The 18,328-nt window shown below is 32.9% G+C and overlaps 1 protein-coding gene across 5 annotated transcripts in view; it reads right to left on the bottom strand.

Annotated features, from left to right (window-relative positions):
• Nucleotides 1–2,023: 2,023 nt before the first annotated feature.
• LOC128182086 (beta-1,3-galactosyltransferase 5-like) overlaps nt 2,024–18,328 on the bottom strand; it is a 29,444-nt gene continuing 13,139 nt past the window's right edge. For 2 of the 5 annotated variants that reach the window (XM_052850703.1, XM_052850707.1), the window contains exon 4: nt 2,024–3,173. In XM_052850703.1, coding sequence (XP_052706663.1) covers nt 2,141–3,173 — 1,033 coding nt within the window. In that variant the 3' untranslated portion in view covers nt 2,024–2,140. Of the gene's footprint in view, nt 3,174–3,510; nt 3,931–7,051; nt 7,423–18,328 lie in introns of those variants that run through there. The other 3 variants (XM_052850714.1, XM_052850728.1, XM_052850721.1) reach the window with 3 other exon arrangements.

Genomic DNA, 18,328 nt, shown 5'->3' with positions numbered 1-18,328 from the left:
TTTTTCTGGCAACAGCACTCGCGCTGCTGCAAGTGCCGCCGCACGTTCTGCGGGTTTATCAGTTGACAATATCTTGGCACATGTCGGATGATTAAATGAGAGTACCTTTGCCAAATGTTATGATAAAAACGTTTTTGATAATGAAATGCCCTTTCAATCTGCAATTTTGTCTGCATCGTGTAATGTAGATGATAGTTAGAATGTTCATTAAAAATGAGATTTATAGGAATGTTACGTACGTTTTATTTAATTCCTATAATATCAATATGTGAATATTGGCTTCAAACATCTCACGTGATACTCACGTGACTTGGTGGTGAAGGAGAATTAGAAAATTAAAGGAGGCTTACCTGTAAGGTGAACTTTAATGGAATTCTCCGAAGCACCAAGGAACGTTGGGTATTACGTGCCCACCCTTGAATCCCTCCCATGGGAATTAGGGTGATATTCATGAATAATATGTATTTCGAGTTTTATCATTACTTTGTAATTGACTATGAAATATTCACATATTGATTTAAATGCTGGTCTGGGAGTAGGCTTGCATATATCACGTAATACCCAACGTTCCTTGGTGCTTCGGAGAATTCCAATTTAAGTTCACCTTACAGGTAAACCTCCTTTAATTTTCTAATTAAGAATTACAACCCATAAATTTGGGTTATAGAAATGTAGCAAGAACGGTGTTGTTGTATTTTATGTTTTAGAGTTTGCAAAATAATGAATATCAATTAACCAATTTAGATTATTAATGTACAGTATGGACTTCAGAAAAATGCAAGTAACTGCTAAGAAGAAAGATATTCCATATGCATAGAAGAAAGATTTTTACACTATAATTTTTTCCATTTGATTTTTCTTGTTAAATTATTGCTTTCTCTTCTTCATCGATATTATAATGGTTTCGCACAAAATAAATTTTAGTTCGGGACACATTTTTCCAACCAATAATTTAAAATTATCATTTGCTCGATTCAGGATGTGTGCACGGCATGTTAAAACATTACAGGCCACTAAATGAGGGGTTTGAATTTAGCAAAATGCAGGAAATATGACTTTGAATCCAATTTTGATGTACCAGGGTTGTTGTGGGTCAATATCTCGCAATGTTTGATACAAACCCTCATGCTGTAGCTGTCTTGCATGTGAAGTATGCATGTGAAATAATCACGGTTATCAGACATATAATCTACCCTTCTCTAATTCAATGATCTACTCTGCTTTACCTTTTGTATCATTTAACAAAGCAAAAAATGAATAAATAGACAAAAACATGCTGATATTCCTTAAATAAATACTCCGTTTAGAGACCAATGTGGTCTCTTATATTTACATAAACTTAATTACATATTCTGAGCTAAAGATTAATTGTGATTTGTCAGTCTGTACCTTTGTACAATAAATGTATACTAGTATTTCGTTCATTATTGATAATGTTTTATCCCGCAAATATATGTTTAGTTTTCAGAATTTAATAACACGTTTGATGAAGAAAATTGTTCTTCTTTCGGAGAGCCACAGAACTCGCTGTTCTAACTCAATTCATTAGACATATCTAAGATACTAACACACCTTTTGCAGTGATGTTTTATTTTGTAAAGTTCAACAGATAAATCAAAGACGACAGCTTTTTTTCAATGTAGAGGAAGAGATATGCCAGAGTAACACCTTGGCTAGGACACCCGCCAGTTGTGGGATTGTTGGGATCCCGAGGATCAAATTATAATGATATAACACACTAGTGGACCTTCATATTATAGTGTAGTGTCGTTCACAATTTCTGGTGCTTTATTTATTATCCAATTTGCTGTTTAAGAATATATACTTTCAAATCCGAATCATGAGAAGTGTGTTTGTGTTAATTTTATGTTGATTTATTTTATCATAAAATGATGTCAAACATTCACTCAGTTTTCATGTCATACTTCTGGTCTGGGCTAGCTTTTGTCCTCAATTTTGGCAGATCTTCTTTTTGGTCTGGACAATATGTTGTTAAGCCAAAAATGTTGATATTAAAAGAATGTTCACTTTTTTTATTTTATTGATTTTTTTTCATATTTCTGTGTATTTCACACTCAAAACCTTTTACCCTTTTGAAAGAAATATACACCATTTTTTTTGTAGGTAAATTGTCTTTACTTTAAGCCAATTTTATTACCGTTTTCATTTGCATATGGGTATTGTTATATGCAATTCGAAACAAAATATTAGTATTATATCCATGTTGCGAAATAAAATTCTTAATATCATTTGCATTTGTGGTGCGTTCTTCTAAGCTTATATAAGCATTTTTGGTAGGTTCAATCCCCAGTTTTTGAGCGATAAATCCAAGAAACACGTCATCAAATGGCAGGTAAGGAATGAATTGCATTACTCTAACGAACTGTTCCACCGTGTATTTGTTTAGTAATATGCTACCACCGGCTATATAAGGCGGATAACAAGCAAATGGATACTGGGTCTTTGAAATAAAATGCTTGCTTTTGAGACAGCGATCTGGATAGGGCTCAGGAACAAGATGTCCACTGTAGAAATCTTCATCGGGACTAATGGCTTCTTGTAAAATAAAGCTTATTGTGTTTGGAATATTCACATACATATCATCGTCAACAATGAGAATGTATTTTGCTTGTTTGCAATACTCAGATATCCAGGATAACGCCATCTTGATTTTGTGCGTATTATTTACGTAGGAATCCTCGAAGTTCTGTTGAATAAGGTCCTCGTGGAGCCCATTTTCTATACCTACGATAGCGTCTTCAAATTTGCTAAAGCCTAAAAGAAAAGCAATTTTGAATCCTCTTTTTCTTGCGTCTTTACCCCATGTTTCTCTGATGTACTGCCTCTTCCTAAAATGTCCAACAGCAGACTTCACTAAAATCAGTAGAAGCACGTCAGAATTTGGTATACAGGTTTTATTGGCATTCCTGATGTACGTAAAATTTGGGTGCTCTAATTGTTGGGCTGTTCCTGAGATTATTTCTTCCAAAGATGCTTTTCCATACCCGAAATCCTCTTTGCACTCATAAGGCTGAGAATGAGAAGGGGGAGTACGATGGACGTTGTTGGTATACATTAGCGCAAAGACCATGAGTACTAAACACAAGGAATTCAGAACGACTAGCTGAACACGAATGTTCCACGCTGAAAGATTTCTGAAGCAGGAGTTGAACCTTTGAAATAAAAAAATCATTATGAAAAATTCTCCTACTTACTGCCTAAAAAAAAAACCCCAGAATGCTGCATTATTGTAGTAGATAAAGGTATTTTGTACAATATGTGCATTCATATTGACACCACACCAAAGAAATGATGGAAAATTACGAATGATTATTTTGAATAATTTTTTTTTTGGGGGGGGGGGGGGGGGGAGAGGCATTTTTTCACATGTTCCCTATTGCATGCCAATGTATCTTGCAAAATCTTCATGAAATTTACCAAATTTGGTGCATATTTTCAACAATAGATAAGATAAGAATTGTTACAAAGCTTGATGAAGGTACAACTTGCCATTTGAACTTTAGCGATGATCCGCTGTTCATGAGTGCTATCAATTCAAACAAGGAAATTATTTTATTAAAGTAGTATAAAATTGAAATACCGCTTAAAATGGTTTCATATTGAAATAGCAATGGAATTTAAATGATACAGTCACATGTATTGTTTTCTAATTTTTTGTTCAAATCAAAATAGTCTTATATGTTACTTATCAGCGGTAGCACACTTCATTATTTACATTTTAATGTAATCCATTACAGGCCAGTAAATCGGTGATATTCGAAAAATGTCTTATATGATTTCAAAGTAAGAAGAAAAAAGATCTACTAGTATTAGTTATTTTATTTAAGGCTCACAAGTGTTTGTAAAAAATACATACGTGAGAACAAAGACATCTATATAACTAAAAATATCTTACCTTTTCTTCATTACCTTTGAACGAAATATAATACAAAGTCATACTTTCAACAAAATTCTCAGTATTTTACAATTTGTGTTTTTTTTAAAATCAAAATAAGAACAGTTAGTATCATTTTGCAACTCAATATGTATTGAACGTCTTTGTCAATCTAACTTAAACTAGTTACATGTTATCACAATTACAGAATAAAAGTGGGCTATGTTAAAATTGTTTTGGATGTTTTTACTTTGGGTACAAAGTCAATGAAATGCGATAATCTTTATCGTTTTGTTTATAAAGGTTTCCTTCTGAGATGAAGTTTTAAAATATGTTTGAAATTAATTAGTGCAAAATTTATTGTATTTTTAAGTGAACCTTATACTTTGTTTTAAAGCAGTGTTTTATAACATATATCTAGCTACAATATCACTATTTCTTAATATGATAGTAATTTATTTACATTTAGATATATCTTTATGTGAAGCGTTTGATATATCAAAACTTTTAAATATTATAATGCATTTTAAACATTTTAAACATTACTGCAACTGCAAAAATATCGTATGTGAAAAGTTGGATATACTTTTGTAGTTAAACAAATTTCAATAACATATTAGAAAAAAGGAAGCTTGTGTTAAAGTTTTTTATAGTGTTAAATCACTCAATCTTCTGTAATTTAAATCTTTTTCCAATTTTCTCCCTTAGACAGAACGACTGCGTCATCACTTGACGATATTTAATAGCGTGTTGCACAATGATTTTTTTGCTGTTAAACTTGGTTTGGTTGAAATTTACTACGTAGTATCGACGAAGAAAAACAACGAGAGCGATGAAAATTTGTGATCAGAAAATTTATGTGGCTCAAGCAGGTAAAAAAAACCATAACACTGAAATATCAATTGAAGGAATGTGGGCTAGTTTAATGCGTTCATGGTTTGTAACTGCGTTGTAGCGATTTCTACTTTAGGGATTTCGAAATAGGGGATGAAAGATTAGAACCAGACCTACATTATGTAACATGTTAAACAAGCTCTATTGTTTAAATTAATTAAATCATGCATTTAGAACCTTGAACATTGGTTGTTTACCAGAAACGTTAGCATTTCAGCAGGAACGTGCTGACCCTAAACTTAATACAACAAAGGAGTTTGTCCCAAGGCTATACCATAAAAGCAATGCACTGCACAGCAATTAAAGGGATGCTAAGTATTTCAAAATTAATATACAGATTCTATCAGATAGCTTCATAATATTTTATTAAATCGAGATTTGAAAAAAAAAAACCTCACTGACAAATGTATCTGGGCATTCTTCAGATGAAAAAGTTTAAGATAAGCAAACCGGTTCTGGTTTTTTCGGGACAATACTTATGGTACTTGGTTCATGGATAGTAAGTTTAACTGTGCGAAGCACAGATTTAACAGATGTCGGTCAGGGTCTTGGAATATCTTCAGAATTACATTTTTCAAAAAAAAAAAAAAAATTTAAAAAACAAACAAAAACAATATGCAGAAGAGGCACTTCTCTACTCTGTAAGAATATAAATGCAATCTTAATAAAAACAGACCTTTCATCTCCCCCCTCTCATTATCTGATGTCGCCTTTCAAATGTATATAAAAAGCAAATACATGTAAATTATTTTATTTTAAAAAATAATTCTATTCGGTATTTTAGTCTCACGTCCTTAACATTTTAACTATTTTTTCAGAGAAAAACACCCCTTAACAATTCTAAACAAATTATGTATGTATAGCATTTATAGGAAAGGCGAAAAATTGGTTTGAAAATTTCTTTTCCCCGAGTTTCAGAGATTATTAAGTTTCAAATGGTTAAAACTGTAAAAATTGATAGAATTCGTAAAATCTATTTTTTTTTTCCTGGTCATCAGGCCGACTAAGAATTTTGTACAGATACAGGCAGAAAGCATCTAAAACAAATAGAAGTTGAACTCAAGGTCAGGGTTCTTGTTCCCATGCAAAATTTTTTATATCATGTAGCGAAAATCGTTCTTAGCTTTTACGTGACATATAAATTAAGGTAGCAAAACTACTAATTCAAAAACTGAGATTTCTATATACCAAATAATGACCCCTGGGTTCTGGTACATTCACTTTTTTACGGTTTACCGATCTACTAAATTTTTAGCAATGTTTAGGATGAGCAAGTAAAATTTTCATTACAGAATTTTGAAATCTATCATCCCTGATGCTAATACGGGTATCTAGGGTAAAATTGGGGGTAAACAAATTATTCTAACAATCCTCTCCACGGGTTCCTCATTCTTTTGTGAAACAGACATTGGTCTTAATACGGCAACCTGAACACGATTCAGGTAAAATACTTTAAACTCCATCAAATTCATTTTTATATTGATAAGCAGCGGCTGTATTTGAATAAAATGTTGAATAAATAATGAAGCACGCATAAAAGCAGCAGTGTCAATCGAGTTCATCTCTTAAATTAGTTTTTTAAAGAGGATCTTGCATGAATTTCAAATGAATACGACGCCGATGGAATTTTGAAACCTTGCACGGAGAACGATCGGTGTTGTGGATATGAAAGAATAATTTTACCTGAAAGGGATGTATTTAAGTTTAAACCCACAGAAAAATAAAAATTACCAAGTTTTGGGTGAAATTAAGATACTTTGGGTAAAACAACCTCTGCACAGTCTGAAAATGTTTTAGGTTAAAGAAAATTCATATTTGACCGACGATTTGGTATTGTTTTTTTCTTGAATAATTTTGAAAGACATTCAGATTGAGAAATATAGTAGCTATTGTGGTTTATTTCATGTATAATCTATACTTAAATCAAACGATTTCCGGTGCAAAAAAAACTGTTTTAATTGTTATAAAATTGATTTTAAAAATATATGTTTTGTTCAAAATAAACAGATAATGCTGCCTCAAATATCAGCTTTTTTGCGAATACGATATTACGTACTATTTGATTACGTTGTCCAAAACCTTTTCGTATGACTGACGAAAATACATGTAATTTTGATTGATTGATCAGATGAAAAAAATTTACTCAAATGTTACCGCACCTGAACCATGTTGGATCAAAACAAAGCTAAATATTCTAAATACAATTCAGTTTGATACAATTAATATAAAATGTTAATGAAGGAAGCATAATTTAATACTTACTACCCAATCAGAGAACACACTGTAATGGTCGACTTGAATTCATCGATGAATTCATCGATTGGCGGCTCATTTTATATGAACCATAGACTACGTGCATGAACCAGTCCGATTCATTGGCTAAAAAACACCAATATACCCGAATCATATCCTGCTATCCGTTCATCTTTGAAATTTACAAAAAGATTTGAGAAGTAATTATTCATTTTTTTCAGGTTGCATTGCGCAAGGAACGATTTCTTATCAAGAATTCATTAGCCTTGCATTTAAAGAGGAAGGATATTACGTAACCTTTTTCTAAACACGTTTAAACTGTAAACATGGCCGATTCAAGACAGGCACGTAATCGTCAGAGCAAGGAGTTTATTTTCCAGAAATTTCTTCAGGAGGCTGAATGGTCAACTTAACCATCAGATCTGCCTTACATTTTCGCAAATTATGTTTTAAGCTACACTTCTATTTGGTGATGAAAATTAACACACATTTTAGCTTTACAATTTGAATACTTTACTTTATTCTTATATAAGCGGGCATGTTAAGGCTTTCCGATTCATTTGACAGCGATGTGTCTGTAATTTATGCGATATGACGTCATAGTTAACTTTGACGTCACGATCTGCATTACTGTCGGTAGTTCTCAGGGAATGTATCTAACGTTAAAAGTGAATTATACCAAGCGCAGCGAGATGCGGGCAAAGCCCGCCTCGCGAAGCGAGGATTAATGGTAACACGTATGTATAAGAAAATCAGTGAAAATGAAAATTGAATCAGGGGTACTAAGGCCAAAAAAATTTTCTTCCAGCCCTGGGCGCCGCCATATTGGCAGCCATTTTGTTTTTTAAAAGTTAGTTCGATCATTGATTGACTGGTACTTATCGATGTTTATTGCCCCTAAATTCGAATAAAATTTTCCAGTGTTTCAAAAGAAGGTAATTTGAATTTAAAAAAATAAAAGAGGACACCACATAAGTTTCAATAGTGCTCCAATCAAAAAACACGACTTTGAGGGTAGCTGGGGACAGTTGTTTGGGTGCATGAAATTGCATAGCACTGTGTTGCGGGAAAAATATAATCTGGATCAAAATGATTTGTATCTACCTGTTTGACTTAAGGAGGGACATTAAGGTTTAAAATTTACCCAAAATGACACATCTTTTTCTGGTCAAATTAAATGTCTAATTGACCCTCCTGTGTAATGTCAAAAGTTTACCCATTTTGGCCCATTTTGACCCCACCCTACCGTATTCCCTGCAGAGAGATGACCCCGGGACAGGGTGCAACATGTAGTCTAACATGTTCCCTCCCCGCCATTCTGTACCGCCCCACTTTCCATCCATGTCGTTTTCACACTATTTCACTTACCGTCTGCCCTACTTTCATCTTGCATGAAAAGTGAGCACACCTGTCAACAGCCGCCGTATTAAAAAACTAATGGTTTGGAGACACTCCCTGCTACATGTAAACAATTGAATGTTTGTAAAAACTAGCTTGGCTCAGGTGATTTTCACGATCAACACAATTTTAGAATATTGTACGTAAAATTGGTAGAGAATACTAGTCCAATCCACACTTTGCAAAAGTTGTTTCCCTTTGCGGGGTCAACCCAAAGGTCAAAAGGGAAAAAACCAACTTTTTCCTTCTTTATGCAACCAAGTATTTTGGCGTCCTGTGATAAAACCTTTTGGAATTTAATTTATTCCTTCGATACGTGTTTTGCCCCATTTTGGGGCAATAAAAATACAGAACGGATACTGGATTTTTAATGTCAAATGTCAAAGTTACAGGTATAAACCTTTAAACTACAAAGGCTACTGTGAGAAATTAAAGAACTATATATGATAAGAGTTAAATTTGGCCCCCATAATTCGCCATTTTTTAATTGTGTCGGGTACAATAAAATGTTAACTAATTTTTTAGAAGAGTTGATATAGAATATAATTTCATCTATTTATTTGATTTATTTGCACTCACTGGCAGTATATGACGTCAGAAGTGACGCCATTTCTATAATTCAATCAAAATCAGCCAAAAATTGACATTTTTCTTTTCTATTTACGAATGGAAAATATAGAGCGCATGCTTGAACAAGGAAAATTTTTTTGTCACTTATTAGTCTTGGCTAGATACATCTCTGATTAAGATATTTTATTTGTTCAAGAATGCGCTCTATGTTTTCGGAAGGAAAAACTGCTTGAAAACAAGCTGTTTTACGCTAAAAATGCAAAAATGGCGGGAAAAGGTTGTCTTTACAATGTCATATTTCTAAATTGCGGGCACTTGAACCAAAATGAATATTATGTTAACACATCACATACATATCTGTACTAAGAAAACAAAGACTAATAGTAAAATGATGATGTACATTTTAGGGGGCCATTTTAGGCCCTTATCATATATAGTCCTTTATGGGTTTTTCTCCAATGATGGCGGCGAAGGGACATAACTTTTGAGAGGTGTGGATTGGTCTATATAAGTACCATTGTGAATCGTGCTTGGGAAACCTATGGATTTACCCCAATTTTTTTGTAAATCGCTTTTGATTAGTAAAAATGTGCATTATTTTGATGACTCTCTGGAATGTTTCAACAATATCTTTCATAAACGAAATATCTATTTCAAGTCAATCAAGAACTCCAAAGAATATATGACATAACAAAGGATTTATCTTAAAAATATTTATGATTTAATGTCATTAATAACCTGCGCCGATGCAAATTATTTAGAATTTGCGATATTAGGATTCGACTGTCACGTGATTAAAAGTACATATGACGTCACAAAAATGCATCAAATATAATGTTTAACATCGTTTTCAATAAATGTAACATAGAATTTAATCAATACTCCCGGTAAAAGTATTTTTGGGGTCTAATGACATTTCTCGTAACAATCATATGATACAAACTGTGCTTTACACATGTGAATCGGGTAAAATGCTAAAAAGTGACATGTGATATTATTAACAAAAAAACGACGCGGAATGTTAACAATCAAAATATTCTATTTTTTATAACATTTTTCTGAGCAAATACTTATCGTTATGATATACAGTTATGAATCGTTTTGTTTTAATTACAAAAAAACACCTCAAAACCTGAAATTTGTACAATTTCCAACAGAATTGTCATATAGCCCATAGTAAACATTGATATATAAAGCAGTTTAAAATTATTTAAAAAATTGTTTTTTGAAACTATTGGATGAAAAATAGATTTGTTACGTTTAGTATTTAAAAAACCCCATATGCAAAACATTACCCACAAAACAAGAGGCCCATGGGCCACATCGCTCACCTGAGGAACAATAGGTATGATAAAATCAGCTTAATGGAGTCATAATCCAAACTATCTGGACAATGTACAATAATACATGTAGATCCCGTATAAATAAAATCCATTTTTCCCTGGATATTCTTATGTTTATAATCATTAGTCCCTTTTCTAACAGGACGATTTTATAGTCATATCATATGTTGAGTATTGCAGTTCTCAAAAAGATCCTTAACAATTGTTTATATATGGGATATAAACGTACATAAACTCTGAACCTTCTTGTGAGGCCAAAGAATTGTCCTGGGGCCAAAGTCTTAACAATTATAAAGAATCATCTGGCTGATTAGTTTCTGAGAAGAAGATTTTTAAAGATTTACCATATATATTCCTTTGTTAAACTTTGAACCCCCATTGTGGCCCCACCCTACCCCTGGGGATCATGATTTTCACAACTTTGAATTTACACTACCTGAGGACGCTTCCACACAAGTTTAAGCTTTCCTAGCTGATTAGTTTCTGAGAAGAAGATTTTTAAAGATTTACCATATATATTCCTATGTAAAACTTTGACCTTCCATTGTGGCCCCACCCTACCCCCGGGGGTCATGATTTTCACAACTATGAATCTACACTACCTGATGATGCTTCCACACAAGTGTCAGCTTTACTGGCTGATTAGTTTCCGAGAAAAAGATTTTTAAAGATTTACTCTATATATTCCTATGTAAAACTTCGATCCCCCATTGTGGCCCCACCCTACCCCCGGGGGTCATGATTTTCACAACTTTGAATCTACACTACCTGAGGATGCTTCCACACAAGTGTCAGCTTTCCTGGCTGATTAGTTTCTGAGAAAAAGATTTTTAAAGATTTACTCTATATATTCCTATGTAATAAAACTTCGACACCTCATCGTGGCCCCACCCTACCCCTGGGGATCATGAATTTCACAACTATGAATTTACACTACCTGAGGATGCTTCCACACAAGTTTCAGCTTTCCTGGCTGATTAGTTTCTGAAAGGAAGATTTTTAAAGATTTACTCTATATATTCCTATGTTAAATTCGACACCCCATTGTGGCCCAACCCTACCCCCGGGGGTCATGATTTTCACAATTGTGAATTTACACTACCTGAGGATGCTTCCACACAAGTTTCAGCTTTCCTGTCTTATGGTTCATGAGAAGAAGATTTTTAAAGATTTACTCTATATATTCCTATGTTAAATTTCGACCCCCAATTGTGGCCCCACCCTACTCCTGGGGGTCATGATTTTCACAAACTATAATTTACACTACCTGAGGATGCTTCCACACAAGTTTCAGCTTTCCTGGTCTTATGGTTCAGGAGAAGAAGATTTTTAAAGATTTACTCTATATATTCCTATGTAAAACTTTGACCCCCCCATTGTGGCCCCACCCTACCCTCGAGGGTCATGATTTTCACAAATTAGAATTTACACTACCTGAGGATGCTTCCACTCAAGTTTCAGATTTCCTGGTCTTATGGTTCATGAGAAGAAGATTTTCAAAGATTTACTCTGTATATTCCTATGTAAAAATTCGACCCCCCATTGTGGCCCCACCCTACCCCCGGGGGTCATGATTTTCACAAATTAGAATCTACACTACCAGATGATGCTTCCACACAAGTGTCAGCTTTCCTGGTCTTATGGTTCATGAGAAGAAGATTTTTGAAAATTTCTCGAAAATTTTCATAAATTCCTAATTATCTCCCTTTGCAAAAGGGCTTGATCCTTAATTTTCACAAATTTAAATCCCCTTAGGCTAAGGATGCTTTGTGCCAAGTTTGGTTGAAATTGGCCCAGTGGTTCTTGAGAAGATGTTGAAAATGTGAAAAGTTTACAGACAGACGGACAGACGGACGGACAGACAGACAGACAGACGGACGACAGACAAAATGTGATCAGAATAGCTCACTTGAGCTTTCAGCTCGGTGAGCTAAAAAAACAACAAATCTATCTAATGGATACCATTCATATATCTTAAAAACCTCGGTTCATGTATCATGCGCTTGTAATGAATATAGCGACATAGCAAACTAAAAGCGAACAAATCCACAAGACAAAGTTTTTAAAATTCAAAATTCATGTCAATGAGAAATATTGTAGTTTATAAAAAGAATTGTGATTCAAGAAAACCAAAGAAACCAGAACGGTCTTTGACTTTAATGTGGATCATGTACTACTTCGGGGGTGATATTGCCAGACAAGCAAACGATTCCTAGGATATGTAGCCGAACATATCCGGAGTAGTTTGAGCTTTAAACTTTGACCCAATAGCGTTGAAGTAGGACATTGTTACTCTTTATTTGGCATCAATGCGACAGTACCTAAAGTGTGATGTCTGTCAAGGAAAGAATTCTCTCACCCTATCAAGTGGACAATATCTAGTCTTCCGACTGAGGTAAAAAGTAGCTTGACCCGTAATCTTGCGATTTCAAATCATTAATGATCGCCCACTTTCATTACAGTTTTATTGTGCAATGTTTGATGTCTATTAAAAGAGAACCCAGTTTTTTTATGGGCAATGCACAATTTGCAGTTTGATAATGGTTCCAGTTAAATAATCTAAACTCAATTTACTATTTTATCGGTAATCAACAACTGGCATTTGCGTTGAATCAGAATGAAACAAATTGACATTATTTACATAATTATAGTTAATGACTAATCAAAGGACCATTTTGTTAGTGTTGTTGGGAGATGTATTTAAAAGGGATAGAGCTCGAGGGTAGTGTTTGTAAACCAGAACCAGGATATGTTATTTAGTGTTGAAAACTGTATGCAGCTAAATTATTGGACTTGCAAAATATGACACAAGAACATTCAGTATTGTTCTTTGGAATGCATGAATCTGCATTCATTTATTTTTTTATCGAAGATTTCAACAGGATGTTTTTGACATTTTCTTTTTTCGCTGTCAGAAAACATCTGCGATTACGGAAAATGAAAAATATAGGGAAGTACAAAGTTTTGTGTTGTTTAAAAAATCCATTTTCAATTGTTTTACAGACCCTTGAATGCTTAATTGCACTTCTCTATATACCGTGGTTTTCAAATTATAGGCATTGCTCGAAGGTTCCCGATTGCCATGGTATCATGCACATACAATCTCAGCTTGTTTTACTTGCAATACATGATAAACTTTTTTCCATCATGAAACATATTGTATTGAGTATTTTAAAAGAATGCATCTACATCACATCTTAAGGTATATTATTCGTCACGTTTTAAGTTGATTTCACAAATGATCATTTTTTTTAAAAATAAGTATTATTATATTTAAGCAGCACCGAAAATTATCATTTAGAGAGTTTTTACCCGATAAAATCAAATCTTATTCAAACATTCAATCTAATTCATCACAAAGTGAAGGTTTTATGAAGAGATATCATAATACTACATTCAAGCAGACAAATATCAAGACCCCCAAACTCACCTACCATAGCTTGACAGAAAACCCCTCAACATTGTAAACAACTGTTGATTTAACGCTATTTTAAAATGTCGCCCATGAAAATGTAATTGTACAATAATGCAACACAGCATATTTATCAGAAAGTCAGCGAAACACAGACATTTTTTTTTCTTTCATAACAGATGTCGATGAAAAAATATAATGTTTAACATCATATGAATGATTTTTGTACGACTTTCTAGAGAACATATATTTGATTTATTGAGAGGTGAAAGTTTGAAAGTACGGTATTCAGTATGCATTCAAGCAAATTTGACCCCCCCCCCCAAAAAAAAAATAGAGAAAAAAAAGACATACGATAATTGATAAAAGGATTTTACACAGTGCAATTGGCTGCACACGGTATAAAATACAAAATGTGTATTAATAACATGCAAACATGTCTGCAGCTGCAAAATAATGCGTTAGATAAAGAGACGCTTGTTTAAAACGATCACTGATAAAGGGATATCATTTAAAACCCAAGCTAAAAGCGGTTATGCAACAATTTTTGCAATTGTCCTGTAAAGAAAGTCTAGAAAGATTTGGCTATGAGCACAACTAATTGCAATTGACGGGAACCCATTAAATGAAAATTTAACCACAATGAAATCCAACATTTCCATAGAATTTCAGGACATTACACATGCAATGTACTAACTTATTTTTGTTTACCTCAAAATATAAAAGGTATGTGTAAGTTACTGCTTCTATCTTTCCTAAATCTCGTCATGATTTTAGGGGAAGGTCCATCACTACTCCACCTTTTTGAAAATCTCTACTACGTGTCAGTAATTATTGATCTACTGAGATAAATTAATTGCTTACGAAATCACATGTGTCTGTTACAAAGCTGATGACAAAAATATGTTTAATTTGAAATTGTATTTATATTCATATATCTTTATTGATATCGATGTTTTCAAAGGTTGTTTACAAAATCATGACGTATCAATTCAAGAATACAAAGTTAAAAGTGTATTTTGTATGCTTTAAAATATTTAAACGTTTTAACAGTATTTGAATGAGTTTAATATCTTTTGTTTTCCTATTCTTGATTGTCGAGGTAAAGCTGAAAACTACAGTGCAAGATGATGAACAAACAAATTGAAAAAAATATTAGAACGCTTACATTCCAAAAACATATTAATGAGCTTCTGCATGAAGAAGCTGAAAAATCGATGATAAATTATTAACGTTTTCAAAATTGTGACTTTTTAAAACATATACAGCACTTTATTTTAATGTTTTTTCAACTGTTAATTAATTATTATATCATAACATTTTACATGTAATTGCTTTTATAGTTTAAAATTATCTTCAAATAATATAAATAAAAATGTTGAATAAAAATTTATTAAACATACATTCTAGATCTTTATATAGTTGAACTTAATAAGAACATTCAAAAGTAACAAAAAGATCTAGATTTGCAATGACCAATCAGGTTGAAGTTTTATACTTTTTAAAAACCCTTACATTTAAATCTCACTTTACCTTCAGCTAGCAGAAAGATGAATTCAATGCATCATCTATGACATTATGTTTGACATTAGAATGGAATACGATACCACCCATTTCTGTTGATCAGTTCAGGCACCTCTCACATATTGATTTTTGACAAGATTTAGATTGTTAGTAAAAGTTTATTTAAAGAATGTACATTTTTTTCAGGTATTGTGCATTAATAGTTCAATGACAATGTTATGATTAATACCCTTCCCGCAGACAAAAGATAACAAGCAATTGTTCTTAAACTAAATTTATCACAAAAGACTGACAATGACTTGTTAAAAACAGTAAATGAACTGAAAGATCTAGATAGTCTAGAAATAAAGACACAAAAACCTGTCGTAAAGGTGAAAGTCAGTGTGAAGAGTTTAAACTAGAATATGTGTCTTATGCCTAGATCACTTTTAAGCCGATGTTCCGGAGATATAATTTTCTCGTGTGGTCGGCTGAAGAAACATGATTTCTCGACACTGGTATCGGATGACGCGGAGCAGGCACATTAATTTCAAAGTATACCGATATCTTCGTAATAGTAAGATCATATGAAGATAAATCTTCGTCATGAAGAATGGGCGGAGCGGAGCGAAGCGAAGCGTAGCGCATTCTTGATGACGAAGATTTTTCTTCATATGATCTTACTGTCTTAGAACAAAACCCAGGCCAATCAAATCAAATATTTGAGGAAAATACACCGCCTCCTATTGTGTCCAAATTGCTGTGCCTTAAAGGGGCATGGTCACGATTTTGGTCAAATTCTATTTTTCTGTTTTTATTATTTGCAATGCTTTAGAAATGCAATTCTAATGATCAAATGACATTTGAGAGCCAGTCTTAAGTTTTAAGCAAGCTACAGAGCTCACAAATCTGTGTCATGTAAACAAGGCTTGTGCCCTGTTTTTGTTTACTAGGTTCAATATACCAATAAAAAACCTTTTTCAAGCAAATTTTTCTATCTTCTTATTCATTTCAAGCACAGATAAACAGTTCCTAACGTTTAACACATTCATTTTAGGTCTAGAATTGAAATTTTTACTTCAACATTCAAAATGTAAACAAAAGCTTTGTTTACATGGCAAAGAATTGTAAGCTCTGTAACTCGATTAAAACTCTAAACATTTTGGTTGCTTCTTAAGAATGCCTCACTGAAGCATTGTAAACATTAAAATCGGAAAAATAATTTTTGACCAAAATCGTGACCATGCATGCCCCTTTAATTGACATGTATGGAGCCCGGTGTATTTATTTACGTGAAAATCGAACACGCGTATTTTAACGTGGACTTTCAACCAAGTCATGTTAGAATGAGTATGACGTATGAGAGGATAATGATTTTAATTAAATGAGATATTGAAATTGTGTTAAGTTGTAAAATATATACATATGATTAAAAATATACTAGTTCCTTAAATCTGTAAAAGGTAATCAAATACATGTAAAATCCTCATCTCTTTTCAATAAATATCAATGCGTCGAAAACTATGCCCAAACAGTTTTTAAAACATAGCTAATACATGTACCTAATACAAGACAACAACTGTGTTTGAGAGAAGATGCAGGAAATTTATCATGTGAACATGTGAAGGTAACAAATAGTTGTGCAATTTAAAATGAAAAAAAAATTAAATGAGTGAATCTTGCAAAAATTCAGTGTGATTTTAAATAGTATATTTCATGAAAGCTTTTCTTTGATTTGTGTATGTGAAAGGGGGATATATATAAAGTCATGCAACGAAGAGGTTCCGAAACGCCCCTTTTCAAAGTTTCCCCAATCAAAAACTCTTCAGTGTTCGAGAAAAAGAAAAATTCTTCACCACGAAGACTGCATTCTTAGCGAGAATTCGGGATATTTGATTGGCTAAATAACTGAGTTATGTTCTAAAAATGTGCAAAAAAAAATGTTGGCCCGACGAAAAGAACAGAACAAGATCATCCAAGAATGATGAACCGCCAACTGTTGCCCGAATAATCCTATTATTGCCTCAAAAACCATCTACCGTTGATCGTTTTTTAGGAATGTGGTTGGGGTCTTACTATAAGGTATATATACATAACATAGCAAAAGTTATACAAAAGTTATCAATTAGCTTTCAACAACCACATTTTCTCTGTGGTACAACTCAACGTATTTGAATTGACTAAAGTTGTTTTAAATAAGGCAAATCCGGTTTTCTCCTGTATCTAGGGGTCATTAATGTAAGGGAAAATATCAGTAGTATAATCCATTATCGTTTTTATTGAAAATAAAGAAATATTTAATGCAAAAACGTCCAGATTTACTGTCAGAATTTTAAACAAAATCAAATTAACCCGGGAATCGGTCATAGGACTGTGAGATTTTCTCCTTAATGTTTAGAATCTGTATTAACCTTTTTTTTTCAATAAATAGACCACCCTCTTCTCTGGGTTTTTCTTATTACATTGTACTGTAGTTGTTGCATTAAAATTTTGAACTTTAACATTCATTAATCAAACATCCGTTTACTTTTACATACAAAAAGGAATGAAAATCTGCACAAGAATATACTTGAAAATCCAGTATCTTTAGAATCAGACAAAATAAAGCAATATTGGTTCTTCTGTTATCACCGTTAGAAAACATAGTCAAAAATTTATACAGCAATAACTAATGTCACTAAACAAAACAAAATTGTAAATTATTTTTAATTGTTGAGACTTATCATGTGGTGCATTACTTTGGAAAATACATTTTTTAAAAATCATCGAAACTCAAGTAGTTTTGATGTGAAAACCATATACATTATACATGTACAAATGTTTGCATGTACATGCATATCCAAAATCACTGTTCCGCTTAAAATTGTGGTTATACTCCTGCTTAATTAGTTTTAAAGTTATTCAATTCAGTTATATGAGATAATAGACATGATCTCGTTGCGAGAAACGAGGAGGTCTTCCGTTCGATTTTTAAAAGGTGAGATACGATCTTGACTTGACTTGAGAGTCAGTCTCGGTTTTTGGTACCAAATAAAAATTCTTTGTTCAACATTATATAAT

This window comes from Crassostrea angulata, chromosome 1, assembly GCF_025612915.1.
Source record: "Crassostrea angulata isolate pt1a10 chromosome 1, ASM2561291v2, whole genome shotgun sequence".
Lineage (NCBI taxonomy): Eukaryota > Metazoa > Mollusca > Bivalvia > Ostreida > Ostreidae > Magallana > Magallana angulata.
This window is presented reverse-complemented; position numbering and strand designations above follow the sequence as displayed.